This window comes from Octodon degus, unplaced genomic scaffold, assembly GCF_000260255.1.
Source record: "Octodon degus isolate 3935 unplaced genomic scaffold, OctDeg1.0 scaffold00063, whole genome shotgun sequence".
Taxonomy (NCBI): domain Eukaryota; kingdom Metazoa; phylum Chordata; class Mammalia; order Rodentia; family Octodontidae; genus Octodon; species Octodon degus.
Window position 1 is genome coordinate 1,332,493 of NW_004524639.1, and position 23,966 is coordinate 1,356,458.

The window sequence follows — 23,966 nt, forward strand, 5'->3', positions numbered from 1 at the left end:
AACTGAGAGCCAAGCCAGAACTCTTAGCTCTCCCTTCTTTAAGAACAATCACATGAGCTCCAATGGCCCTGTAAGCACCTATTATTCTCTAGGTACCAAGTAAACATTAGTAAATAAGACTGCTCTCTTCTATGGAGTTTACATTCTTTGTTTTCCTTTCCTCTCCTTTCTCTCTCCTCTATCCTTTTTCATCTCCCCTTCCCTCTACTTGTTTCTTTTCTGCTACTGCACTGCAAATGGAACCCAGGGAACACTGAGCTGCATCCTCATCTGTCTTTAAATTTCATTTTAAGATAGTCGCACTACATAGCCCAGGATGGCCTTGAACTTGCAATTCTCATGTCACAGCCTCCTGAGTAGTTGGGACTACAGGTGTGTGCCACTGCACTCTGCTCTATAGAGCTTATATTCTACCAGGGGTGCAGGTAGGGTGTAGCCAAACAATGAGCAATAAACACAAATGTAAATGATATGGAGTGTTATTATTCCATTAGGAATATTATTATTATTATTATTATTATTATTATTAGGTTACACCACTCAAAATTGCCAGCACTGTTTTTTTAACCTATAAAGATAGTAATTTCCTATGGTTGGTTGCAACAGAAGGTCACAGTACAATTGGAAAAAAAAAAGGGATTAAGGAGAGTCAGCAGCAGGAACAGGATGTAGGAGTAACAGGTGATCAGTGGACCTCAGCAAGGTGACATTTTGGAGGGAAGAGGGGACATAGGAGCTATTCTAGATACTGCACTCATGTGGCTAACATCTTCCTCAGTGTTCAGGGTTATGAAGATCAAATGCGACAACAGAAGTGAAATGTTCTATAAAGTAGAAAGTCCAAGGTTTACAGCAAATTATCATCTATAACTCCCCACTTTGCTGTTGGGAATTACAGCAAACCTGGAAAGAAAGAAATATAGGTAGGTGGCTTACAAGACTGTTACTTTATACCCTCACCTGGAACACAGAAGAAATTAGTTTTGATTTAAAATGTTCTCTTGCTGCCAGAAAACAAAAAGGGCTGTTGTTCTTTGGCCAATAAAGCATTATCTACACAAAGAAGGTAACAGGACGTGTCTGCAAGTAATCTGTTGAAATATAGCTGAGACTGCAATCTGAATTGAACAGATGTATAAGAAAAAGCCACCTTCTTTTAACCCAGTAAAATGTACTCAAGCACACCATGTGTCTGAAATTTAACGTCTCCGCAGAAGGTTTGCTACTTCCATTCACCCACTGCACCAGGCAGGCATTATTTGCTATGTGTGGTGAAGATTATAATTTAGCAACAAATGCTTAAAACAAGGAAAAGTCAAACCACACTAAGCTAATCTGCAGAGAATGACAGAAATGTAGCTTCTTTTAAACAGGTGAGCCCTTATTTTAAGGATTTTTACACTGAACAATTAAAAAAGTGATGCTTTTTAAAATGTATTTATTTGCATTTAAAAGAAACCGTTCACAAAGATTAATGGGAAATTAACTAGTGGGAAAAAAGTCAACACTACCAAGACATTTTTTTTTCAACTGAACAAACCTCATAGATGCTGTCATCAATATCAATGAAAAAAGTGATCATTTCTGACTTTTCTAAATACATGGTAATATAATGCACAATATTTAATCATTTCTGTTCTTTCCTGAATATACAAAAATTAAAATACCAATTAAAAAACTAATATTTTTTCTTTAAACATTTCTTACAATTTCAATATTCTTATTTCACAATAGTGTAGTTTGAGGTTTTTTTGTCATTCACAAGTTAATGAACCCACCCAAAGGGAACTGATAGTCTGTAGGCTCACAGTGCAAATAAAAATTTCAAGAATGCAGCAACTGACATTTCTAAGATACAAAATAGATAAAATTCTTAGAAGATTCATGCAGAAAGCTTTGCTAAGCAGATGGTCACAAAACTAGAGCATCTGATAATTCTGCTGGCGATATCAATGGGACTCCCAGTGTTTCTTGAGTCACCTTGAACTCTCATCTTAGGCTTTGTATTTGGCTTTTCCAGTTTCACTAATGACACAAATGTGCTGTAAAATACAAATCCACAAATTCACATGAGAATAGTGCATTGTGAAGTGAAAGATAATAACAAAATTTTGCATATCTTGGAGGAATAGTATTATGTTACCAGGGCTCTTACTAAATAAACAAAGGTAGTAATTTAAGTTAATATCTTGGAAAAAAGCAGAAGTTTGCCCAATTAGTTTGATTTGTTTGCCTCAATATATAACTATGAAAAAGTAGGGAATTTTAAGTATGTCAAAATGGGGGCCAAGGTAAATGGGAATGAAAGATGGAGTTAGGGCTGGCCAGATAGCTCAGTGGACCAAAGCACTTTAGGTAGAACGCAGCGTTCAAGGTTGGATCCCTGGCGTTCTGTGCTGGCCTGACCCCAGGGGTGCACTGAGAGGGCAACTGAGACTGGGCATGGTGGGGCGCGCCTGTAATCCCAGCCCTTGGGAGGATGAAAACAGGAGAATCACTATGAGTCCGATCTACATCGTGAAACCCTGTAGACCCTGTACTAAATACATAAAAAAGAAAGAATGAGTAAAAACTCTGCTTTAGCTATTGTTGCTGGTTGAGTATTCTAAATCTTCCTCAACCATGTTCATAAACACACCCATGGGACTCCTCTCTCCAGAGCAGGAGGTGGGTATTTGAAGGAGAGTAAATTAAAAGACTTAAACTTGATCATTTATTTCTCCCTCAGGACTACATTTATTATCTGAAATAATAATGGGACACAGTATTACACATTAAAGCTGTTCAACTATTTCAGCCAGCAAGAAGTATCCCCCTAGCCTGGCCAAGTTCCAGTTCTAAGGGCATCTGTACTTGACTACAGCTTTATGTGACTAATAGCAACCATCAGTCTGTTCAAATTATGAGTCACTGGAAGTAAAAAACAATTCTGCTCTTTCCTAAATTTTTATATGGGTTTTGAAAAATTAGAGTGAGAAAAAGAAGCATGACTTACATTCAAGTCTCGGAAGTATTCATTATAGTCAAGGGCATACCCAACAACAAACTTGTTTGGAATTTCAAATCCAACAACTGGAAAGAATCATAAGTCATCATTTAGATACAGAAGACATTATTTTCACATCTAATACTTGCAAATGTGCCTTCTCTAAAAATATTCTCTACAGTAACTCTAAGCCAGTTCACATAAAAACATTTTTAGGTGAAAAATCATTTAATGATTGACAAAAAGTAATCCACTTACAGTCTGGCCTATATCCAACACTTCGAGGGGTCCTTTTCACCAGCAAGCTGTTAATTACAAAGTATGACATGTGACATATGGAAAGACTACAGGGAATTATCAAAGAGCACACTGATGTTCCTAAACTGTTTCATCTGCATTTAGCAAGCCAAGGTCCATTTTAACACACCTAGAAGACATGAATTGGAGAGCTAAATCATGCTGGTTACTATGCAGGGGTGGAAATGAGTTCACTGTATCAACAAAACTCTTGATCTCTAACTGGAACCTGATGCATGGCTCTCAGAGCTGCATCCTCACCACCTCTGTGTAACTCTAAGGGCAGCTAATTAGGAGGACAAATGGGTAGGGGGTGCCAATGAGCAAAAATGAAAAGATAAAGGTCACTCAGCCCAGAATACCTGGAAATACAAACCCTAAGCTGCAAAGGACATGGTAGAGGTGAGGATCAACTTCACCCAAGCTTTTAATATATGGTTTATAAAGAAGCTGTTCAGGCTAAAAAACGTGTGCTAGAGAAAGGAACTTTTTCTGAGAGGGAGCCTAAGGATGAACCCAAGACCTTGTTCTTATTATTACACACTACCACTCATCTACACCAGCACCCTAGAATTTTTAAGTAACTAAATTTTCATTCTTTTAGTGTACTTGGTATACAGTCTCACTATGCAACTTGGACTTGTAGTGATCCTCCTGTTTTCAGCCTCCCCAGTGCTGGGTTTACAGGCATGCACCATCACACTCACTAGGTTGCTGGCTCAGCATGCCCTGGGGGCGGGCCCAGCACAGCATGTGGTTCCTGGATCGAACTTGGGTCCCTGCGCTTGCCTAAACAGGCACTTAGTCAGCTGAGCTATCTCACTAGCCTCACACTTATCTTCATATTGTTTCTAATAGTTTATATTCCTACAGTGTATAAGGGTTGCTTTTTTTCCCTGCAGCCTTGTTTGTTTGTTTTACTTCTTGAGAATAGGCATCCTCTTTTTTTTTGGCGGAACCGGGGATTGAACTCAGACCCTTTCAAAAACTTGCCAGGCAAGTGCGTATTCTACTGAGCCATCTCCCCTGTCCCAGGATAGGCATTCTTTTTGGAGATCAGGCCAGGCATAGTGGTGCACACTTGTAATCCTAGTATTTGGGAGGCTGAGGCATAAAGATCACTGTGAGTTCAAGGGCAGGATGGACTACGAAGTCAGTTCAAAGCCAGCCTGAGTTGTCTATTGAGACTCTGTCTCAAAAAACAAAACCAAATGAAATCGGCCTTAACTACAAAACAAGATATGTCTCCAAAGAAGAGAAGCTGAATATTTTTTCATGTATTCATTGGCCATTTATACATACTTCTTCAGAGAAGTGTCTATTCATTTCAGTTCTCCATTTTTTTTTTTTTGGCAGAACCAGGGATTGAACTCAGACCCTTGAACTTGCCAGGGAAGCGCTTACTCTACTGAGCCATCTCCCTGGCCAGTTCTCCACTTCTTTGACTAGGTCTTTTATATTGGGAGATTTTATTTTTGTTTTGAGTTCTTCATATGTTTCAGATATTAGTCCTCAGAGGATTAGCTGGTAAAAACTTTTTTGCAGTTATAGGTTGTTTCTTGACTCTGCTGGTTGTTTCCTTTGCTATGTAGAATCTTTTTTTTTTTTTTTTTCAAAGTCTCACTGGGTAGTTCAGGCTGGCCTTGAACTCACTATGTAGCCCAGGCTGGCCTCAAACTCACAGAAATCCTCCTGCCTCAGCCTCCCAAGTGCTGGGATTACAGGCATGTGCCACCACACTCAGCATGTATAGCTATCTAACTTGAAAAATAAATAAAAATCATGATTGAAGAAAAAAAATCAATAGCCTTTCAAAAATTTTATTTTTATAGGATGTTGGAAAAAAAAGAAACACACACAAAGGAGTTCCCTAGAAACTTCATTCAGTTTCTTCCAAAGGTAACACCTTAACTATAAGAGACTGTCACAGTGAGGACACGGACATTGGTACATGAAGTAATCTTGTCCAGATTTCACTACTTTTACATGCACCCATCTGCTTATCTGTCAGAAAATGTTATCACATGTTTGGATGGATATATGTAAGTCCTATAACAATCAATATACTTTGCATCTTATGAGGCTCTCTCTTGTAACCCCTAGTCCTTGGCAACCACTAATCTGTTCTCAATTTCTGTAACTGTGTCACTGTAAGAAGGCTGTATAAATGGAATCATTTGGTATGCAACTTTTGGATATTAAGACTAATAAAACAAATACAACTCATAGAAACAATAAAATACTATGTTTATCTATCACATTGGCAAACTATGGGCAAAGATGTCATACATTGCTATGTAGAGCACAAGATGCTTTAAACCTTTAGAAAGACGCTTTAACAGTAATTTCAAAAGATGTTGATTCCTATAAGCTTTAATTTTATAATTCAGAGTGACTTTAATTGTCAAGTTTGAGAGAGGGGAAGATGAGAGCAGGAAGCCTCTTAGAAAGGAGAATAGACATGGTCAATGCATGGAATAGGCATATATAGAAAGGCCACAGTGAAACCCATGACTTTGTACATTACTATATGCTAATAATTATAATAATTGTAATAAAAAATAAAAAAAGGTTGATCATTCTTAACTTTGAATAAAAATGAGCTTTATACTTACTCCTTTTATACATACAGCACAAATACAAATGTAAGACTTAAGCAGATACATAATACCTGTGATATTAAAATTTGATGTAGGGAGATTGGGGAAAAAGGTCAAAAAACACTGACAGAGACCAATTACATTACTAAGCAATGACCTGAGTATTCTTTGAGCACATCACATCTCTAGCAACACAAAATGTCACTGACATGCACCCGCACCAGCTATGAGAAAATTCTCAAAGAACACTGCTGATATATGACTCATTAGTAGGCTGATTTTTATTTCAGAAACACTCAACAGATACTTTGATCCTTCAGAATGGATTATAAAAACCAGTTAGTCATTCAGGGAAAAAAAGACAGATCACTACTTAACTCCTACACAAAAATCACATATTGGTGAAAGAATTAAAATAATAAAAGAAACAAAATTGCAAAAGTAAGACAAAGCATATAACAAAAAACAACCCTTCAACAGCTGACAAATAAAAAGCCAGAGATGTTAATTCTAACATAAATACAAGGTGATAAAAGCAGTAACTGAGCCAGGGTGCCCAGATTCAAATCTCACTTCCATAGCTTACTGGTGCTGTGTCACTGGGGTATTCCCTATGCCTCCATAGTCTTATCTGTAAAGTAGAAGTGAAAATGCAACTCCAGAGATGCTGGAGTGTGAAGCTCGAATTAGGCACAGAGTCAGGAGAATTGTGAAAGCAAAAGCCAAATGGCACACATACGGCCAAGAGGTAAGTTTGGTTTAGGAAAAGGAAGCAGGCACTGTAAAATTTCAATGTGGGCACAAAACAAGATGCATTATACATCACTCAATTCCAGGAGCTTCAGATCTTCAGTGATACTTTGTATCACTTCCTTGCTTCCTTTGGAAGGTTTTAATTTTGCAGGAAGGTTTCAAATCCTCTACCATGATACTTAGGACAAGGGCATATAATTAGCATGCTAAAAAAATCTAATGTAAATAATATAGTTGGCCTTCTGTATCCAAGGTTCCCAGATCAACAAAGAACAGACTGAAAATAGAAAAAAATCATCTGTATGAACACATACTGAATGAACATGTATAGATTTTCCCTTTGTCATTATTCCCTAAATAATATAGCATAATAACTATTTACATACAATATTGACACTGCATTAGGTACAATAAGTAATCTAGAGGTAATTTAAAGTATAAAAGAGAATGTGCATAGGTTCTATGCAAATCCTATGCCATTTAATATAAAGAACCCGAGGTTCTACAGATTTTGGTATCTGATAGTCCTGGATTTGTTCCTATTTATACTAAGGGACAATTGTTTTAAGCAAGGAGGTGACCATAATGAATGGCTTTATTCACACAAAACAAAATCATTTTCTGAGACTTATTTGAGATCACATTTTTTTGAAGATAAAAAAGACAGCTGAAAGCATTTATCCTTACACAGAATCAATCACTTAATTCTGGAAATGAAGAATTATTCCATTTCAAAATGTCATACATACCTTGCAACTTTGACCATCTTTGGATTATACTGCTTAACCAGTGAAAGCAATGTTTGCATTGTTTTGCCAGTGTCAATTATATCCTTTAAAAAAAGACAAGGATTTAAATGGTAAATAGAAGCTAGCACAGTTTTAAATTCAAGTCACTAACTAAATACAAAATATCAGAGCCTCAATATTCTCATATTTTTCCATGGCATAATACTATTTATTCAGTGTAATAACTTTCATCAAAATTCATATACTGAGGGGGCCAGGCAGATGGCTCAGTGGAATAAGTGCTTCCCTGGCAAGCACAAGGGTCTGAGTTCAATTCCTGGCTCCAGAAAAAAAAATCATATACTGAGATATTTTGAATCTGTAAATTACCTGTCCTTCAACAAGCAGTGGGAATGCCAGGTCCCAGTATTGGATTTTATAGGCATGCAGAAGCCAATGAAAAACCACAAATGTATATGGAAGTATTTTATACACATATGTACATTTCAATAAAAATTTACGATGCTGTCCTATATCAAAGGTACTTTAGATTACAAATTCAACATAGAGATTCTTCTCTTTCCAATTCTCAGTTAATAAACCACTCTTTGAGAACCACTACTTTAAAAGTACCTCAACTCACAATGGATAAAGTGATTTTTGCAATTTTAGGTACCTAGTCAAAAATATAATACTGGAGCTGGGGAGATAGGTCAGTGGTCTAAGTGCCTGCCTGACAAGTGCAAAGTCCTAAGTTCAATTCCCAGTACCACATGGTGTGCCAGCCCTGAAACCCCAGGCACTCCATGCCAGCTTTGAAACTGGGCATGGTGACACACACATATAATCCCAGCTCAGGGGAAGCTGAGGCAGGAGGATCACTACAAGTCTGAGCTGCATAGTGAGACCCTGTACCAAATAAGTATTTTTTACAATTTAAAAAAAAAGTAGTGTACTATTTAAAACAAACCCTTAAACTATAACTATAATGCTTTTCCCTGAAAGTACTTTAAAAGTGGTCTAAAACAGCATGAAGCTTAAGAAATTTTAGGACTAAAGCACTGTGAACAATGCAGTTTTCTGGACTATTAAGCCAGAAATAGAATCATCATCATCATCATCATCATCATCATCATCATCATCATCATCATCATCCAGTGTGTATGTGTGTGTGCATGTGTGCATTTAGTACAGGGTGTCACTACACAGGTCAGACTCATAGTGATTCTTTTTTCAGCCTCCTAATGCTTAGATTACAGGCACACGTGTACCAGCATGCCCAGTCTCAGTCATCATCTCAGCTGCCCTGGGGAGTAGGGCCAGCACAGCACTGCAGGGCATGCTGGGGGCCTGCCTAAGCAGGCGCTTTAGTCCACTGAGCTATATGGCCAGCCCTAGGCCAGAATTTTGATGGTTCCTCATGTATACAACCAAAGAATTTCTACCCATTTGGCTATGAGTGAGATCTGTGCAAATGGTAGGATAGAATAACTGATAGGTTAGAGATTTTCCTGCTAGTTTTGAAGAAGTCAAATACCATGTTGTGACAAGGTCACATGTTAGGACAGGAGGATGGCCTTTAGCAGCTTAGAGCATGCCTGGCCAGCAGCAGGTGAACATGGTACCTTGGTCCTGTAATTAAAGGTACTTGGCATAGTAGGAACTATACATGTGTAATATCTTGATTTATCCTATTAATACCCTGAGCCTCCAGCTAACCTATACTTGGGTAGTATAAAAATCATGCATAGAAATGCTATATATAAACTTTAAGGATAGTTGTCCAACCTTTGGGAATGAAGGGAAACTAAACAAATGGAATGGTAGCTCTATTATGTCTATTTTTAAAAAAAAATTGTATTTGAGCCAGGGATTTAGTTCAGTGGCACAGCACCTGCCTGGAAAGCATGAGGTCCTCAGTTCAATTCCCTATTCCCCACCCAAAAAATTACATTTGAAGCAAATACTGCAAAATGTTAATATTTAGTGGTTGGTGAACATACCCTTTCCTGAGCTCAAATACTTCATAATTAGTATTAAGAATAAAAGGAGCCAAGTGAAATGGAAAGGGAAGTGGAGAGAAGAAGGCTTTGTGGAGAAGACTTTCAAACTGGTTTTCAAGGATTTAAACATGACATAGGAATGAGGGGGTTAAAAGATTTTTATGCCAACCCTGGTGGCACACATCCAAGCGCTGGGACCTAGAAGGCTAAGGAAAGAGGATCATAAATTCAAGCTCAGCCTGGGTAACTTGTAGCTCATTCAGAAGGCCCCAGATTCAATCTCTAATATGGTCAACTAGTTAATGGAAGAACACCTGAGGCACAACAAATATGGAACAAGCAGTGAAAATAACCTAAATGCCTATCACTTAGTGAATGGATAAAGTGAAGATTATTATTATGTAATAAAAAAGAATGAGTAGTGATATAGTCGACAACATAGAATAGCCTTGAAAACATTGAGAAACACTTTAGCCTCTGTGCTTGTCTTGTTAGCACTTAGAATAATACAGTGCAAAGTGAGTACTTGAAAAAGCTGGTTACTATTACATAGAAAGTAATTTAGGACATAATAACAAAAGTATTTAAATTAAATTATATACTTTTAAAAGTATAAATTATTGTTATGGTTTCAGTATACAGGTCCCCCCAAAGCCTCATATTATTATGGGGCAGGCTTCTAGAGTTTGTGGTTAATTCATGATGCAATGCTGGGACTATGGGTGTGAGTGCAGCTGGGATTATAGGTGTGAGTGTTACACCCATCCTGGGGCAGATAGCCTGAACGCAATATAAGGGAGAGAGGCTTGCTTTCTGCTGCTTCTTCCTTTTTGCTCTTGCTGTTTTGCTCTTTTCAACTGCCATGAACTGTTGCCCTCTGACATGTGCCACTCTGCCTTGGAGCCAGTTAAGTAGAAACTGAAACATCCCAAAGATTGAGCTAAATAAACCTTTCCTTTCTTAAAAGTAAATGCAGAACTTACCTCAACAATCAAGACATTCTGGAAGAAAAAAAAGAATGAAAATTAGTATGGTATGTAAATCAGTGTTCTCAAATACAAGTGAAACTGCATAAGAAAAGCTGAGGAAACCCAAAGTCTTCTTTTGAAATGATGTACTATATCAAACCTCTCTTGAAACAAGTGAGCCATCTGTTGGGATTTGAAAATCTTTAATACTGAAATTAAAAAAAATTTAATCCATGTGTTCAGTTTTATAAAAGCTTTCATTACTTAATACAAGGTCTTAGGTGAATCACGAAATTTCTCTGGGCCTCAGTTTCCCATATGTAAAATGAGAAACTCATATTAGTTGGTCTCTTATATGCCTTCTGAAGCTAACATTCTAAGAACTGCAATTAGTATGGTAACTCCAAAATCATGCATTTAACATACCATATAGAATCCAATTTAAAACTCATTTTCCCATTAGGCTAAAACTAATACAGATGTATGTGTCCATATTTTAGGAGTATACTAAAGAATGATGCCAATACTTCTTCCCACTATAAATCCTTATGCCACTATCTATGTCTTAGAATTTTATAGCTGGAAAAACTCTAAGGAGAAAATACCAGCTAAGAATTACCCCTTAAAGCAGACATGGGCTCTGTTACGCTAGTGAGAGGAATGAGGCAGTACTTCACAAACTGGTTATAATCACTGCCACAAGAAGATCCATATTACTTTGCTTATTCATAGTTCTCATTTATATACTGTCATAAAAATATACCATCAGACTTTTATCAATGTTCTATATATCCTTCGAAGCTAGTGGTTACCAAGGCAGGAATACAACATTCACCATGTTGCATAAAAGATTAAAAACATTTTTGGGGCCGGGGAAATAGCTCAGTAGAATAAGCGCTTGCCTGGCAAGTTCAGGGGCCTGAGTGCATTCCTCTGTTCGTCCAAAAGTGAGAGAGAGAGAGAGAGAGAGAGAGAGAGAGAGAGAGAGAGAGAGAACGAAAACAAATAAGAACAAAGAAAAAAACATTAAAAAATTTTTAAACTTCTTCTATATCATCTACAGTTCTATATATGTATTTTATAACATATATAACATATATCACCACCATAATTCATATATACAAATACACTAAGAGTAATTCCTTGAAATTTTTCATTAATTTGGCATGCAAATAAAAATTTGGAAAGTCACACTCCAGGTATTAAAAGTAAACATAACCAAGTAAAGCTTCAACATTCCATGCCTAAAAACAAATTATCATCGGAGGTAAAGTCTCCCACACACCTGGGTAGATTTGAGTACAGAATGAAGTAAGGCTAGCCTATAGAACTTGGCAGGTGATTTTCACTACTTTTCTGACTCATGCATCCTCAGTGAAGCAGCTTCTATAGACAGCTACAGCCTATTGGCCACATAGTCTAGGCAGGAAAAATTACTTAATATTTAAAGTGAAGCTCAGCATGAGAAAATAAAACAAACATTAGAGCAAAGCAAGGGCACAACAAATAACTGATCTCAAGTTTTATGAGGCCTCAATAAATTCTAATTAAGTTGTCAATACATTAATACAATGAAAAATGTCCTAGCTGTTCAAATGAATCCCAGTATAATGTAAGGTATATAGACAGTGAAGTCAGATCTTTCTTAGTTCAAACTGTAGCTATGTCACCTGAATTATATTGACTTTGAACTTCAACATCCTTCTCTACAGAAAGGGTGTAATACCTCCTGGAATATTTTATATCTCAAATTCCCCCCAAAGCCTCAGGCGGCCCCCCCCCCCCCCCCCCGCTTCTGGAAGTGGCTATATTATGGATGTGTGATACTACATTAAAGGTGTGATAACTGGATTAGTTCACTGATTGGTTTAGCATAGTTGTCAGTATAGATAATTGGAAGGCCAATCCTGGGTGTGGGTGGCACTAAACAATAGGCTGGTAGTCCAGATGGAACAAAAGAGAAAGGAAAGCTTACTGCTTGCTGCTCTCTGCTTCCTCTGCCATGCTGCCCTATCTTAGAGCTAGCTGACTATGGACTGAAACTGTTAAGAACTGTGAGTTAAAATAAACCTTTCCTCCTTTAACTTTTGGGTGTTGGGTATTTTGTCCCAGCAATAAAAATTACCTAAGACTCTTTCTTCATAAGGAAGCCATGAGGATAAAATAAAATAATGAATATATTAATAGAAAAGGATATGCTTAACTACTTAAGACTTTACCCCAAACATCATTCAGGCAGTATGTTTATGTACTATCCCATCCAGCAGGTGTCATTTCAACCATTCAATTCTTATTTCAGTGAAATATACTCATATGTCTTTTTGTCTTATCAAATAATTTTCACACATCTTTTTATTTACAACATTGTATTCACTTGCGAAGTTTGTTTCTAGTGAAATCTAGTAAATTTTTCTTACTAATTACTATTTATTTGTAAAAAATTACCTATAAAATTACCTCTAATTTTGTGCTACAATCTAAAAAATTATTATTGTAAGTACATTATATATAACTTTTATACTTCTCCAAAATTCAGTGACATTCCTTTACAATATAAAACAGAAATGTTTGGGACACTGAGACTGAATAAAAAGGAATTGCCAAAAGATCTGCAAAGAAAAAGCTGAAAAGGGGAGAAATGTTAGCATACATATCAGAGAGGAAAAGACTGTGTTATGAAATGAAAAGACAAAAAAGATGTCCTTATTGTCAACTATTCATCATACAGAAATGATACAATTTGAAAGAAGAAATGAAACAGAAAATTCTAACAGTGATCAATGACTATAATAATTCTATAGATGGTGTTGACAGAGTTGACCAACATCTAACAAGCTATTCTATAACCAAAAATGGAGGAAAAATATTATAAAATATTTATATCCCTTCTGGGACTTGTTATTTAAAACAAAGGGGTTCATAAAGTCATTTACAATTAACATTAGGTCTAACAGACCAAATAATTAAAAAATATGGGATAAAAAATTATCAAGGATGTCCATCATTGAGATCGTCACCACTACATTTAGTACGTAGACATTTTATTGAAATTGTTCTACCCACAGAAAAAAAGGCCAACATGACAGTGTAAAGACGTTGCTCAAAGAAAGATAATAATGCAAAAAGAATGTGGAAAGAGACTAGATACTATTGTCCTAATTGTAATACTGTATTGCTTATTAAATGTTTTCAGATATATCATATACAGAAAAATTCTTAAAATTTTTTTGTGGTACTGGGAATTGAACCCAGGACCTTTTGCCTGCAGGCAAGAGCCACATCACCAGCCCTATTTAATTAATTCATTATTATTATTATTAATTTATTTTTTTGTGGAACCAGAGATTGAACTCAGGCCCTTGTGCTTGCCAGGCAAGCGCTTATTCTACCAAGCCATCCCCCTGGCCCCTTGTTAAATTTTTTTTTGTACCAGGAATTGAACTCAGGATCTGGCATGCTTGCCAGGCAGATGCTGGGCTGCTGAGCTGTATCTCTGGCCCAAGTTGTTGTTTTTATATTTTCTGTTATATTAAATAATTTTACACTAAAAATTAACCAAAAATATGTAATTTTTTGGTTATCCTGTATATAAATAATTGGACTGGTAAGTAGTTAAGGAGTTAATGTCCCATCTTTTCTCATCCAAAATTAATTTGCCCCTTCAAAGGATACAAATCTTTGGCATAACTGAATATAGTCCATCAATGGACTGCTGTACCATGCATTATTTTTTTTCCTCTAGCTTAGGTAGCCCATCTGAAGGATTCATTCACACGAGCACATATGGCCCACTGTTGTACTGATTTGCACAATGGGACCAGAGAAATTAATTTCTAACCTTGGCTCTAAGAACTAATTGGCTATACAAGCTTGAATAAGTCACAGAGTAAGACTCTATTAGTGTAAGACAGTTAATATAAATTAAAGTCTCCAGAGATTAAATATTCATTCAGTGCAAAACTCTAGGACACTATGATTCTAATACTGTTTAAAAATAAAAGGAGCTGGGCATGGTGGCCCACACATCAAGAGGTTGACACAGGAGGATCACCTAGAGTTCAAGACCAACCTGGGCAATATAATGAATTTAAAGCCAGCCCGGGGGGGGGGGGGGGGCTGGCCTTAGCTCAGTCCTTTAAGTGGCTGCTTCCACAAAGCTGTCAGCCTCAGGTGGCTGGAGTTCGAACCTCACAACTCTCCCGCTGGCCAAACGTGCCGTGAAGACATGCGAGGAACAACAACAACAACAACAAAAAAAAATCCTAAAGCCAGCCTGAACTATGAAATGAGACTCTTAATCAAAAAAGTCCACCAATGGTGTCACAGACCTGTAAGCCCAGCGTTCTGGGAGGCTAAAACAGTAGGACTGAACACAGCCAGGCAACTTAGCAACTTAGTGAGACCCTGTTTCAAAATAAACATAGGACTAGGGATGTAGCTTAGTGTGAAGGCCCTAGGTTCAATCCCTAATACTGAGGGTGAAAAAAGAGTGAGAATTGTTACCATTATTGAGAGTTATGTCAGGTAGCTATATTCCTGCTTAATAAGTGAATAAGGCTTAGAAATCAAATGACTTTCCTAAAGTCATAAATACAGAATCCAAACCCCATATTCTTAAACACTATATGGAGAAAGGAGAAAATATTCATATCCATATATTTCTGTATATATGTAAGATAAATTTCCCCCAAAAAGATAAAATGAAGTTTTAAATAATCCATAATCTCACCAGCAAGAAATAAGTTCACTCATTTATATTTCTTGATTTTTCCACAATAAATGTTTTCTACAGTTAGCAGCATTAAACAAGTCATTTTAGAAACAGAGACCTGTTTATAAGGTCACAGAGCAACAGAGTGGGACAGAGATAGTAGCTGAAAAACGGCAAGGTCAAACTAAATCACAAAAGGCTTTGAAGGCTAAGCCTCTTCCACCACTGAAAAATTATGGGCTTCAAATAGCTTCTAAACATGGAGAAAATGTGCTGTAAGGGAAGGAAAAGCACTTGGGAAGTAGTATTCAGAATGATCGAGAGAAAGAATTGAAATTACAATTTCTTCTTTAGTGCTTTCAGAAGAGGTTGAAGTCAACATTAGTTTGGCATGACCCCAGGATGAGCTCACAGAATTTTAAACAAGGGTTTTATGTTAGTTTTCTTAGTCAAGTAAGCAGTGAGCATTAAAATCTGAAAGCCAAGCCGGGTATGGTGGTACTCACCAGTAACACAACATTCTGGGCGGCTGAGACAAGAGGACTGTTAACTTTGAGCTCAGCCTGGGCAATTTAGTAAGACTTTGCCTCAAAAAAGATAATAAAGGCCTGGGCATGTAGTTCAGTGTGAAGGTTCTAGGTTCATTCTTAGTACTGAAAAAGAAAATGTAAAAACCGGAGGGAAAAAAGGGCTTTGATATCTGCACTCAAATTCAAACTTTACTGCTTACTGGTCATGCAATTCTGGAACTGGGATATAATCTTTCTGCCTCAAAATAGCATGCTGTGTTTCCAACTGTAACTTTATCCCTTAACTCCCTTATCTGTAAAATGGAGACATAGTCTCTCTTACAGGATTGTTGCAAAACTTTTAAAAGATTAATGCCTTTGTACTTGGCATAATATCTACAAGTAAACAGTAACTACCAGCTTAAAAAAATCAGCATTCCATAATTTATCACTGATTACTCAAGGAATTTTCAATGTGTCAAGAGAGAGTGACATTCAGTTGCTAGGGATGTAGCTCAATGCTGTACTGCCTACTTAACATTCTTGAGGCCCTGGGTTTGATACCCAGTCCCACATATACACACAAAAGAATAATGTTTAAATATCTGAATATCTCTAATATTTTCAATGAAGAGCTTGTGATAGTCACCCTTATACTGCTTGCTTTTGGGATACAGACTTTAAGTAACCTGTGCAACATCGAAGGATTAGGAAATGGTGAGCAAAGCTTTGAAGCAAAGCTGTCAGACTCCAGAACCCACACTTTCAGCCACTATGCTACACTACTTTCTCTTTTAAAAAACTATATGTATGCTTAAGGAGAAAGCCATCTTTCCCCCAATTTGCATTCTTTGAAGAATCCCAAATTAGTTTCCAACAGATATATGGAAAGCAGTACTAGATACTAGGCCATTCACCTTTCTTCCCCCAGCTTTGTAAAGTTTAACAGGTTCTGCTGTCTTTTGCCTACAAAACTAGGGAAAGATAATTAACCTACATTGTGGTCTTTTTTTTTTTTTACCAAGGATCAAACTCATGACCTTGCACTTGCCAGGCAGGTGTTGTGCCAATATCTCCGGCCCTACATTACTTTCAAGGGTTAAATAACCTTGGTTTAGTGATGACAAGCAAACTGCCTTAGTGATTGATTGAAAGCAGCATTACTGGGGTTGGTCAGAGAGCTCCACAGACTAAAGCGCCTGCTTAGGCAGAGTGCAGCAGCTGAGGTTGGATCCCTGGTGTGCCATGTCAGCCCTGTCACCAGAGACACACTGAGCTGGTGATTGAGACTGGGTGTGGTGGCATACACCTATAATCCCTACGCTTGGGAAGATGAAAACAGGAGAATTACTAGGAGTCCAATCTACACAGTAAGACCCTGTACACCCTGTCCTAAATTCATAAAAAAAGAAAGCAACATTACTAATTCACTCTTGGTATAAAATGTTCTTTTCTTTCCCCTCAATAGACATACACCTTTCTGCTCTGAGCATGGTGGTGCATGCTTGTAATTCTAGCACTTGGAAAGCTGACACAGGAGGTTGCTGTGAGTTCGAGGCCAGCCTGGGCTACAATGTGAGCTCATGGCAAGCCTGCCTGTGTCAAAAAGACAAGGACAAATCAGACCCAGATGTGCCAACACTGTATTATCTGGCTAGTGTAAGAACCTGAAGGAGTAAATAAAATCTGAGAGGTACAACAGATATTGTAAAAGGAAAAGAATCTGTTTAATGGAAAGGAAAAACTGGGATGAGGAAAAGGACAAAAGAAAGAAGGGAAAAGATATATTAATGCTTTATTTTTTAAATTTCTTATAACTCCATTTTTACCAATAACCTAGTAACCTAAACAACTAATTTGAAGAAAACATTATACAACACAACAACCACTGTCGAATTCCCATTACTTTGTTTAATGAAATTTTGTATTGTTTCTGATGTTTTTCTTTACCTTTTCTTTAAAAAATTAAATTAAATTAAAAAGACAGACACACACAAAATATATATTTATATACATATAACATACCTTTCCAGTTAAAGTTGAGAGATCATCTCCACCAATTACTTTTATGTCCCCTGTTGATTTGTCATTCTAGTTTGAGGGGAAAAAAAACTATATATATATACACACACATGACCACATTTATGTATACATACTTCTAATTATCAAATGGAAACTACAAAGTTTAAGAAGTTAGCTATCTAATGTTCACAGCATTATGACATTCTAAATGATATGAGTTATGTTTCTAGAAATGAATGACCAGGTAACTTTCAAGTAGAGATTAGTAAAAATTAAAGGTTCTAATTGGTCATTGCTGATCTGATGTTTAAGGATCTTAAAATAGGGTGTAGCCATTTTTGAGAGCACAGTATTAGCAGCCACCCATCAGCAGTTAGAGTCACTTCTGAACCACAAAGGAAGTTATTAGCATGACAGGCATCTGGTTCTGGCCCTGTATGATTCCCAAGTCAAGCAAGTCGTAGGAGCTGGTCAATATCACATCTAACCCTAAAGGTATGTCCCATCAAAAGTCTAGATGTGGCTAAATGGTAGAATGTTTGCCTACTACATGTGAGGTCCTGGATTCAGTCCCCATAACTGGAAAGAAAAAGAGTAACCTGTGCCCAGGTCATCTTCCACAGGGCAGACCTGGTCCTAAGAAACCAGGACTGGCCTACAGTCCTTCAGGGCAATACCTCTTAGGCTCTCATTGCTCCTATTACAGAATCTAGTAGAAACCCTCACAGGAGTTTCAAAGGGGAATACTCATTATCCTTTGCAGTTGGTAGTAGTAATAACTGTAATTTGGATGTGTTGGGTTCAAAGCAGAAAACAGGATAAAAAAGCAGGTAAACCAAAGAGCTCTTGTCCTGCCAGAAAGCAAACCATATCATAAAGTTACAGCAATTACAATGGAGTGGTGTCAGCACTGTAATTGACAAAGGAGAGCCCAGAAACAGAGCAGAAACATGAGGATTTAGTATATGAGAAAGATGGCATTTTGAGTCAGTAAGGAAAGATGAATTATTCAATAAGTGGTGTTTGGTCAACTATTTATCCATTTGGAAAAATAAAGTATGGTCCCTACCTCACAGCATGCACAAAATAAATTCCAGATGAATTAAAATCTAAATATAAAAAATAAAGCCATAAGCAGATGTGAAGAAAATAGGATTTTTTTTACATGTGCAGAAAGGGTAAAAACTTAGGCATGATATGAACCCAAACTAAAAAGAACAGTAACAAATACTCCCAAGATACACACTAGACTTCCAACTAAGAACCCATAGGAAAATGGAGAACAAACACAAATAGGGAATTTATAGAACAAAGTCCTTAACTTAGAAAATTATACTATCTGAGAAAAACAATGCTAAAGCATGATTCTACTGTCTACCCATCCAGACTTGCAAAATTGAGCCTGATGAAATGTTGAGGGAAAACAGGCACCCTTGTTGATGACAGCGTAAACTGGCACACTCTTTTGAAAAGGATAACACTTATGAAAAACTGTAAACGTGTACCATTTTGGCCCAGAAATCCTACTTACAGGTTATGATGCTATAAAAACACAAGTATGCAAAGATATATTCAAGAACATTCACCAACCATTCACTGAAAAGAAGCAATTTGTCTAGTAACAGGAAACTGCAGACATTAATGAAATTAATCTATACAACAGTATATTAGGAAGCTATTAAAAAGACTCTACTAATCTAATATACACGGACACGGAACAATGCTAATTAAAAACACCAAGTAGAATACTATGTTGACTATGAAACCATTCATATTCAGCATTTAAACTTCCCACGTTAGTCTGCATGTACAGCTCAGAAGTACAGCGGACATGGCACTTGCCGAACATGTGTGAGGCACTGGGTTACATCCTTGTCAAGGAAAAAAAATTCCTCTGCCCCAGCAACTATTCCATGTTGTACACTAAATGTATTACTTTGTGATATCAAAATGCCTTGCATATTATTCTCATCTTAGCAAAATACTCTAATTAAAGTCCAACATTTCAAACATACAGAATTAGTTAACGGGAAAAGAAAATATAAAACCTTAAGCCTTACATGAGAGTAAAGCATGCTAATTTCCATTATAAACCTTGATAAATAGTGCCATCTTCTGTAGAAATGTGGTATTACAGGCCAACTTTTTAAGAAAAGACCAAGAAATCTTAACAACTGATGGATGGAATCATGGAAAAATACTTGTGATCCAAAGGCTGTGATGATGTTGGTAAGAGACAAGAGAACTTTAAGCACATAAAACATTGGTTTCTTATCACTATGCAAATCTCCACATTCTCACTGACAAAGTTTTTAGTTTCTATTTCTTCAGAGGCTTTTATTCATGGAAAAATAGCCACCTTTTCTTTTTTTTTTAATTAAGTTTTTTTTGTGTGTGTGCAGGGTCTCACTATGCAGTTCAGACTCTCAGTGATCCTCCTGATTTCTGCCTCCCTAGTGCTGGGATTACAGGCGTGCACCACCATGCCCAGACTCCACCCCAGGTCAGCGTACCCAGGCGCTGGGCTGGCATGGCATGCAGGGCCAGGGATCAAACCCTGGTCCCTGAGCTCACCTAAGCAAGCACTTAGTCGGCTGAGCTATACCACTAGCCCTTAGCCACCTTTTCAATGGAGGCTAATAAAGAAGTTCCATTTAAGAGTGATTGTACAGTCAACTTGCTGGAATATTGTCATAATGGCCCAAAATCACATAAATGAAATACATGAATAAATGACCCTACCTGGGTGCCCACATGAACTGCACTAATTTCCCCTTCCTCCCCTCCAGTGTACACAAGTTTCCACTGTATTCCTTTATAAGTGCATCTTCTATGCTTGATCTTTAATTATGGTGATGTGTAGGGCGACACAACTGGATGAGAGAGACCCCCCTCCACAGTTGCTCTAACCATCCCCACCATCTCTTCTCACTCCTTTCAGCCAGGGTCCAAGCTATCCTGAATTTAGGGTGTCAACTACTCCAATTCCCAGAAAAGTTCTTCCAGGTTACAAATATACTCCCTTAATGCCTGTCTGCCTAAGAGTCTTGGTGAAAAAAGGAGGATAAGTGCTTCACTGGCAAGCACAAGGGCCTGAGTTCAATCCCCGGTTCTGCCAAAAAAATAAAAAATAAATAAATAAAAGCCATAAAGTCAGTCTATCATCGATTGAAACCTCTGATACTATGAGACAAAAATAAACATTTCTTCCTTTAAAAAAAAAAGAAAAATGAAAAAAGGTGGACAATAAGAAAGAACTTTGTTTATTCATACTTGTCCATTTCTAGGAATTTGAACACCTCTAGGAAGCAACAACAATTTCAGTTTTAGGGCTAGGGGTATAGCTCAGTGGTAGATGATGTACCTATCATTCAGGAGGTCTCTGGGTCTTCATTTTCTCAGCACCAACAAAACTTGGTCTAACAACTTTTTTTCCTGAGGCTCCATTACTTTTTTTCAATTCTTTTAGTAAAAATATTCAAAATTGAAATACAACTCACATTAGTGGAAATATATTCACATACTTATTAACTGTTTCACTTTTCTGAGTATTACAGAGCCTCAGAGGCAGAAAATATTACTGAATATATAAAACTATATTTCAGGGCTGGAGAGATGGCTCAGTAGAATAAGCGCTTGCCTGGCAAGCACAAGGTCCTGAGTTCAATCCCCAGTATCGCAAAAAAGCAAAAAAAACCCCTATATATCAATGTTCCAAGGTGTATATTCATATATTCATGTCTCTGAGGTTAACATTACTACAATTGATGGCACAATATAAATGTAACTTAGAAGTCTTTTCTTTCCTAGCAATACAAAAATGTTAAGTCTTAAGAGCATCTCTAATTTAATGAAATAGGGTATTTGGAATCACCACACTATTTCCCACACAGGCACTAGATAAGTAAAATCTTGCCTGGGTATTCTGATTAAGAGTATACAAAGTTTAATATGTGATTATATGTATGAAAAGAAAATTCTTGAAATTAGATATAAAAAGTGGTAGCAGAATTTGGGAAGATTTAATGTCTTTATAACTTTCTGCAACTGCATGTTTTTTAAGGAATAACCATGTATTTAATTGGGAAAATAAACTTATTATTTGGAAGAAAAACTAGATGAATGTGTTAACATAATGCTTCTTTATATATTCTTGGAATAGTTAACACATGGAGCATTTATTTAGGACTAGTACAGTACAGATTAGCCTTTGATTCACGGCTTCAAACCAGTCAAGATCAGTATGTAAAGTCATAATGACATCAATATTAGTCATGATAGAATTTATAATTTCCACTTTATGGTTTTACAAATTAAGCTGCCTGGTTGTAAATATGCATATGTGAATACTTTCCATGACAAGCTGTTGAATTATTAAATAGTTTAAGAAACAGTAGTTCAAATCAACAGAAGAGCATATGGATATTTTTCCTCTATTGTTTAGTAGTAAATCTACATAGAATTTTACATAAAACATTATAGGTTCTTTTATCTTACATAAAAATGCACATTAAAATATGCTTCACTTAAGTTTAAGATTTCATGCTTTTTATCCATTGAGGAGTGTGATTTAATAATCCTCTGAGATCTAAAACTAATAGGGGAAAAATGAAACTAAATAATGGAATTAAATTGTCAAAGTGGGGCCTGGGATATGGCTCAGCAGCACAGCCCTTGCCTAGCAAGCAAGAGGCTGAGTTCAATTCCTATTACCAAAAAAAAAAAAGGAAAAAAGTCAAAGTTTTTACCACTACAAATTGCTTTTATAACAACAGAATATTTTAAAATGAAAAATACTGAATTTTCTCCCCTTTTTTGCTTGCTTTTGCTTCCCAAAGAAAGAATATTCTGAGCCAAGGGTGGCAGCCCACATCTTTAATCCAAGCTACTCAGGAGGTTGCCAAGTTAAAGGCTAGCCTGGGCAGCTTAGTGAGAATCTGTTTCAAATTTTACAAAATGGGGCCCGGGGAGATGGTTCAGTAGAATAAGCACTTCCCTGGCAAGTGCAAGGGTCTGAGTTCAATCGCCGGTTCCGCAAAAAAAAAAAAAAAAAAAAAAAAAACTTTACAAAATGGGTAGGGATGTATCTCACTGATAGACATGCCTAGTGTGCTTCTGGCACTGGATACAATCCCCACTATTGTTTTAAAAAAGAAAAAAAGAACTTTTAGGCATATATGCCCAGATAGGATTCATAAACAAACTCAAGGATTTATTTTGTATGAAAGTTGTTAAATAAGACCAAAAGGTTAAGTCATATCATGGGCTATGAGTACTCAATGGAACTCTAACAACATTATTAAAGGCTGATCAGCTATAATACCAGCAGCTACCCTGTCTAGAATTAAGTTCGTTTTTTATGTATTTAGTACAGTGTCTACATAGAATGGACTCGTAGGGATTCTCCTGTTACCAGCCTCCCAAGCACTGGAATTATAGGTGCGTGCCACTACGCCCAATCTCAATCACCATCTCAGCTTGCCCTGGGAGCAGCACTTGCACGGTACTCTGGGGATCGAACCCCAGCCCCCACATCTACCTAAGCAGATGCTTTAATCTGCTGAGCTATCTGGCCAGTCCTAGAATTAAGTCTTAGCACAAACTATCAACCAGTGAATCAATCAGCAACTTGTGTTGAGTACAAATCCAAGTTTTATGTTTAAATCTTTTAATTTAACCAAGGCTGGAATCAAGCATAGTGGCACATGCCTGTAATGCCAGCATTAGGGAGGCTGAGACAGGAGGATCACTACAAGTCTGCACTGTGTAGCATGACCCTTACCAAAAAATAAATAAAATAATAAAGAATTTAAGCAAGGTTTTAAAAAGTTAAAAGAAACTTATAAAGTACTGTCATGACATATGGGCATAAAGGGCTTATGTAATAGGATAAAGAAAATGTCTATGATGATACTTAAGTGGCTACCCAACAACCCATAGAAATAACCAAAACATAGAAAAACCTTTCTCATGTTCTTGCTTCCAAGATGACAAAAAAAGGACCAATGGTCATGTTGGCAGCCTACGCACTGTACAGACTACCTGATGTGTATCTAACACAAGCTCACCAAGAAGCTCATCATTTGAAACACAAAAGAGGTCACAGACATCTAAAACATTTTCCAAGGGGTGTCATGTCACCAATACCTATGTCTTTGCCAATACCTATGTGCAACTCTCTGTGAAGCTGCATCGCTCAGTGATGACATTCACAGCAAGGTGGACAGGAACTGATCTTGAGCAGCCAAGTAAGACTGAAAGCCTCACTCTATGGAGACCTTCTATGCTGCCCATGACCTCCTCTAAAGTACATGTATGGAGTACAGTCATTGAGGACTGAAGAAAAATAACCTTAAGAAAAACCTACAATCGAAATCTTACTTTACAGT

General features: G+C 37.0%; 1 protein-coding gene across 2 annotated transcripts in view; it reads right to left on the bottom strand.

Moving 5' to 3' along the window:
* Nucleotides 1–1,423: 1,423 nt before the first annotated feature.
* The window catches only part of Hprt1 (hypoxanthine phosphoribosyltransferase 1), a 49,446-nt gene continuing 26,903 nt past the window's right edge, over nucleotides 1,424–23,966 (bottom strand). For both annotated transcript variants that reach the window (XM_012515419.2, XM_023718882.1), the window contains 6 exons: nucleotides 17,581–17,646; nucleotides 10,351–10,368; nucleotides 7,386–7,468; nucleotides 3,245–3,291; nucleotides 2,996–3,072; nucleotides 1,424–2,042 (listed from right to left, as the gene is read on the bottom strand). In XM_012515419.2, the coding sequence (XP_012370873.1) occupies nucleotides 1,995–2,042; nucleotides 2,996–3,072; nucleotides 3,245–3,291; nucleotides 7,386–7,468; nucleotides 10,351–10,368; nucleotides 17,581–17,646 (339 nt within the window). In that variant the 3' untranslated portion in view covers nucleotides 1,424–1,994. The remainder of the gene's footprint in view (nucleotides 2,043–2,995; nucleotides 3,073–3,244; nucleotides 3,292–7,385; nucleotides 7,469–10,350; nucleotides 10,369–17,580; nucleotides 17,647–23,966) is intronic.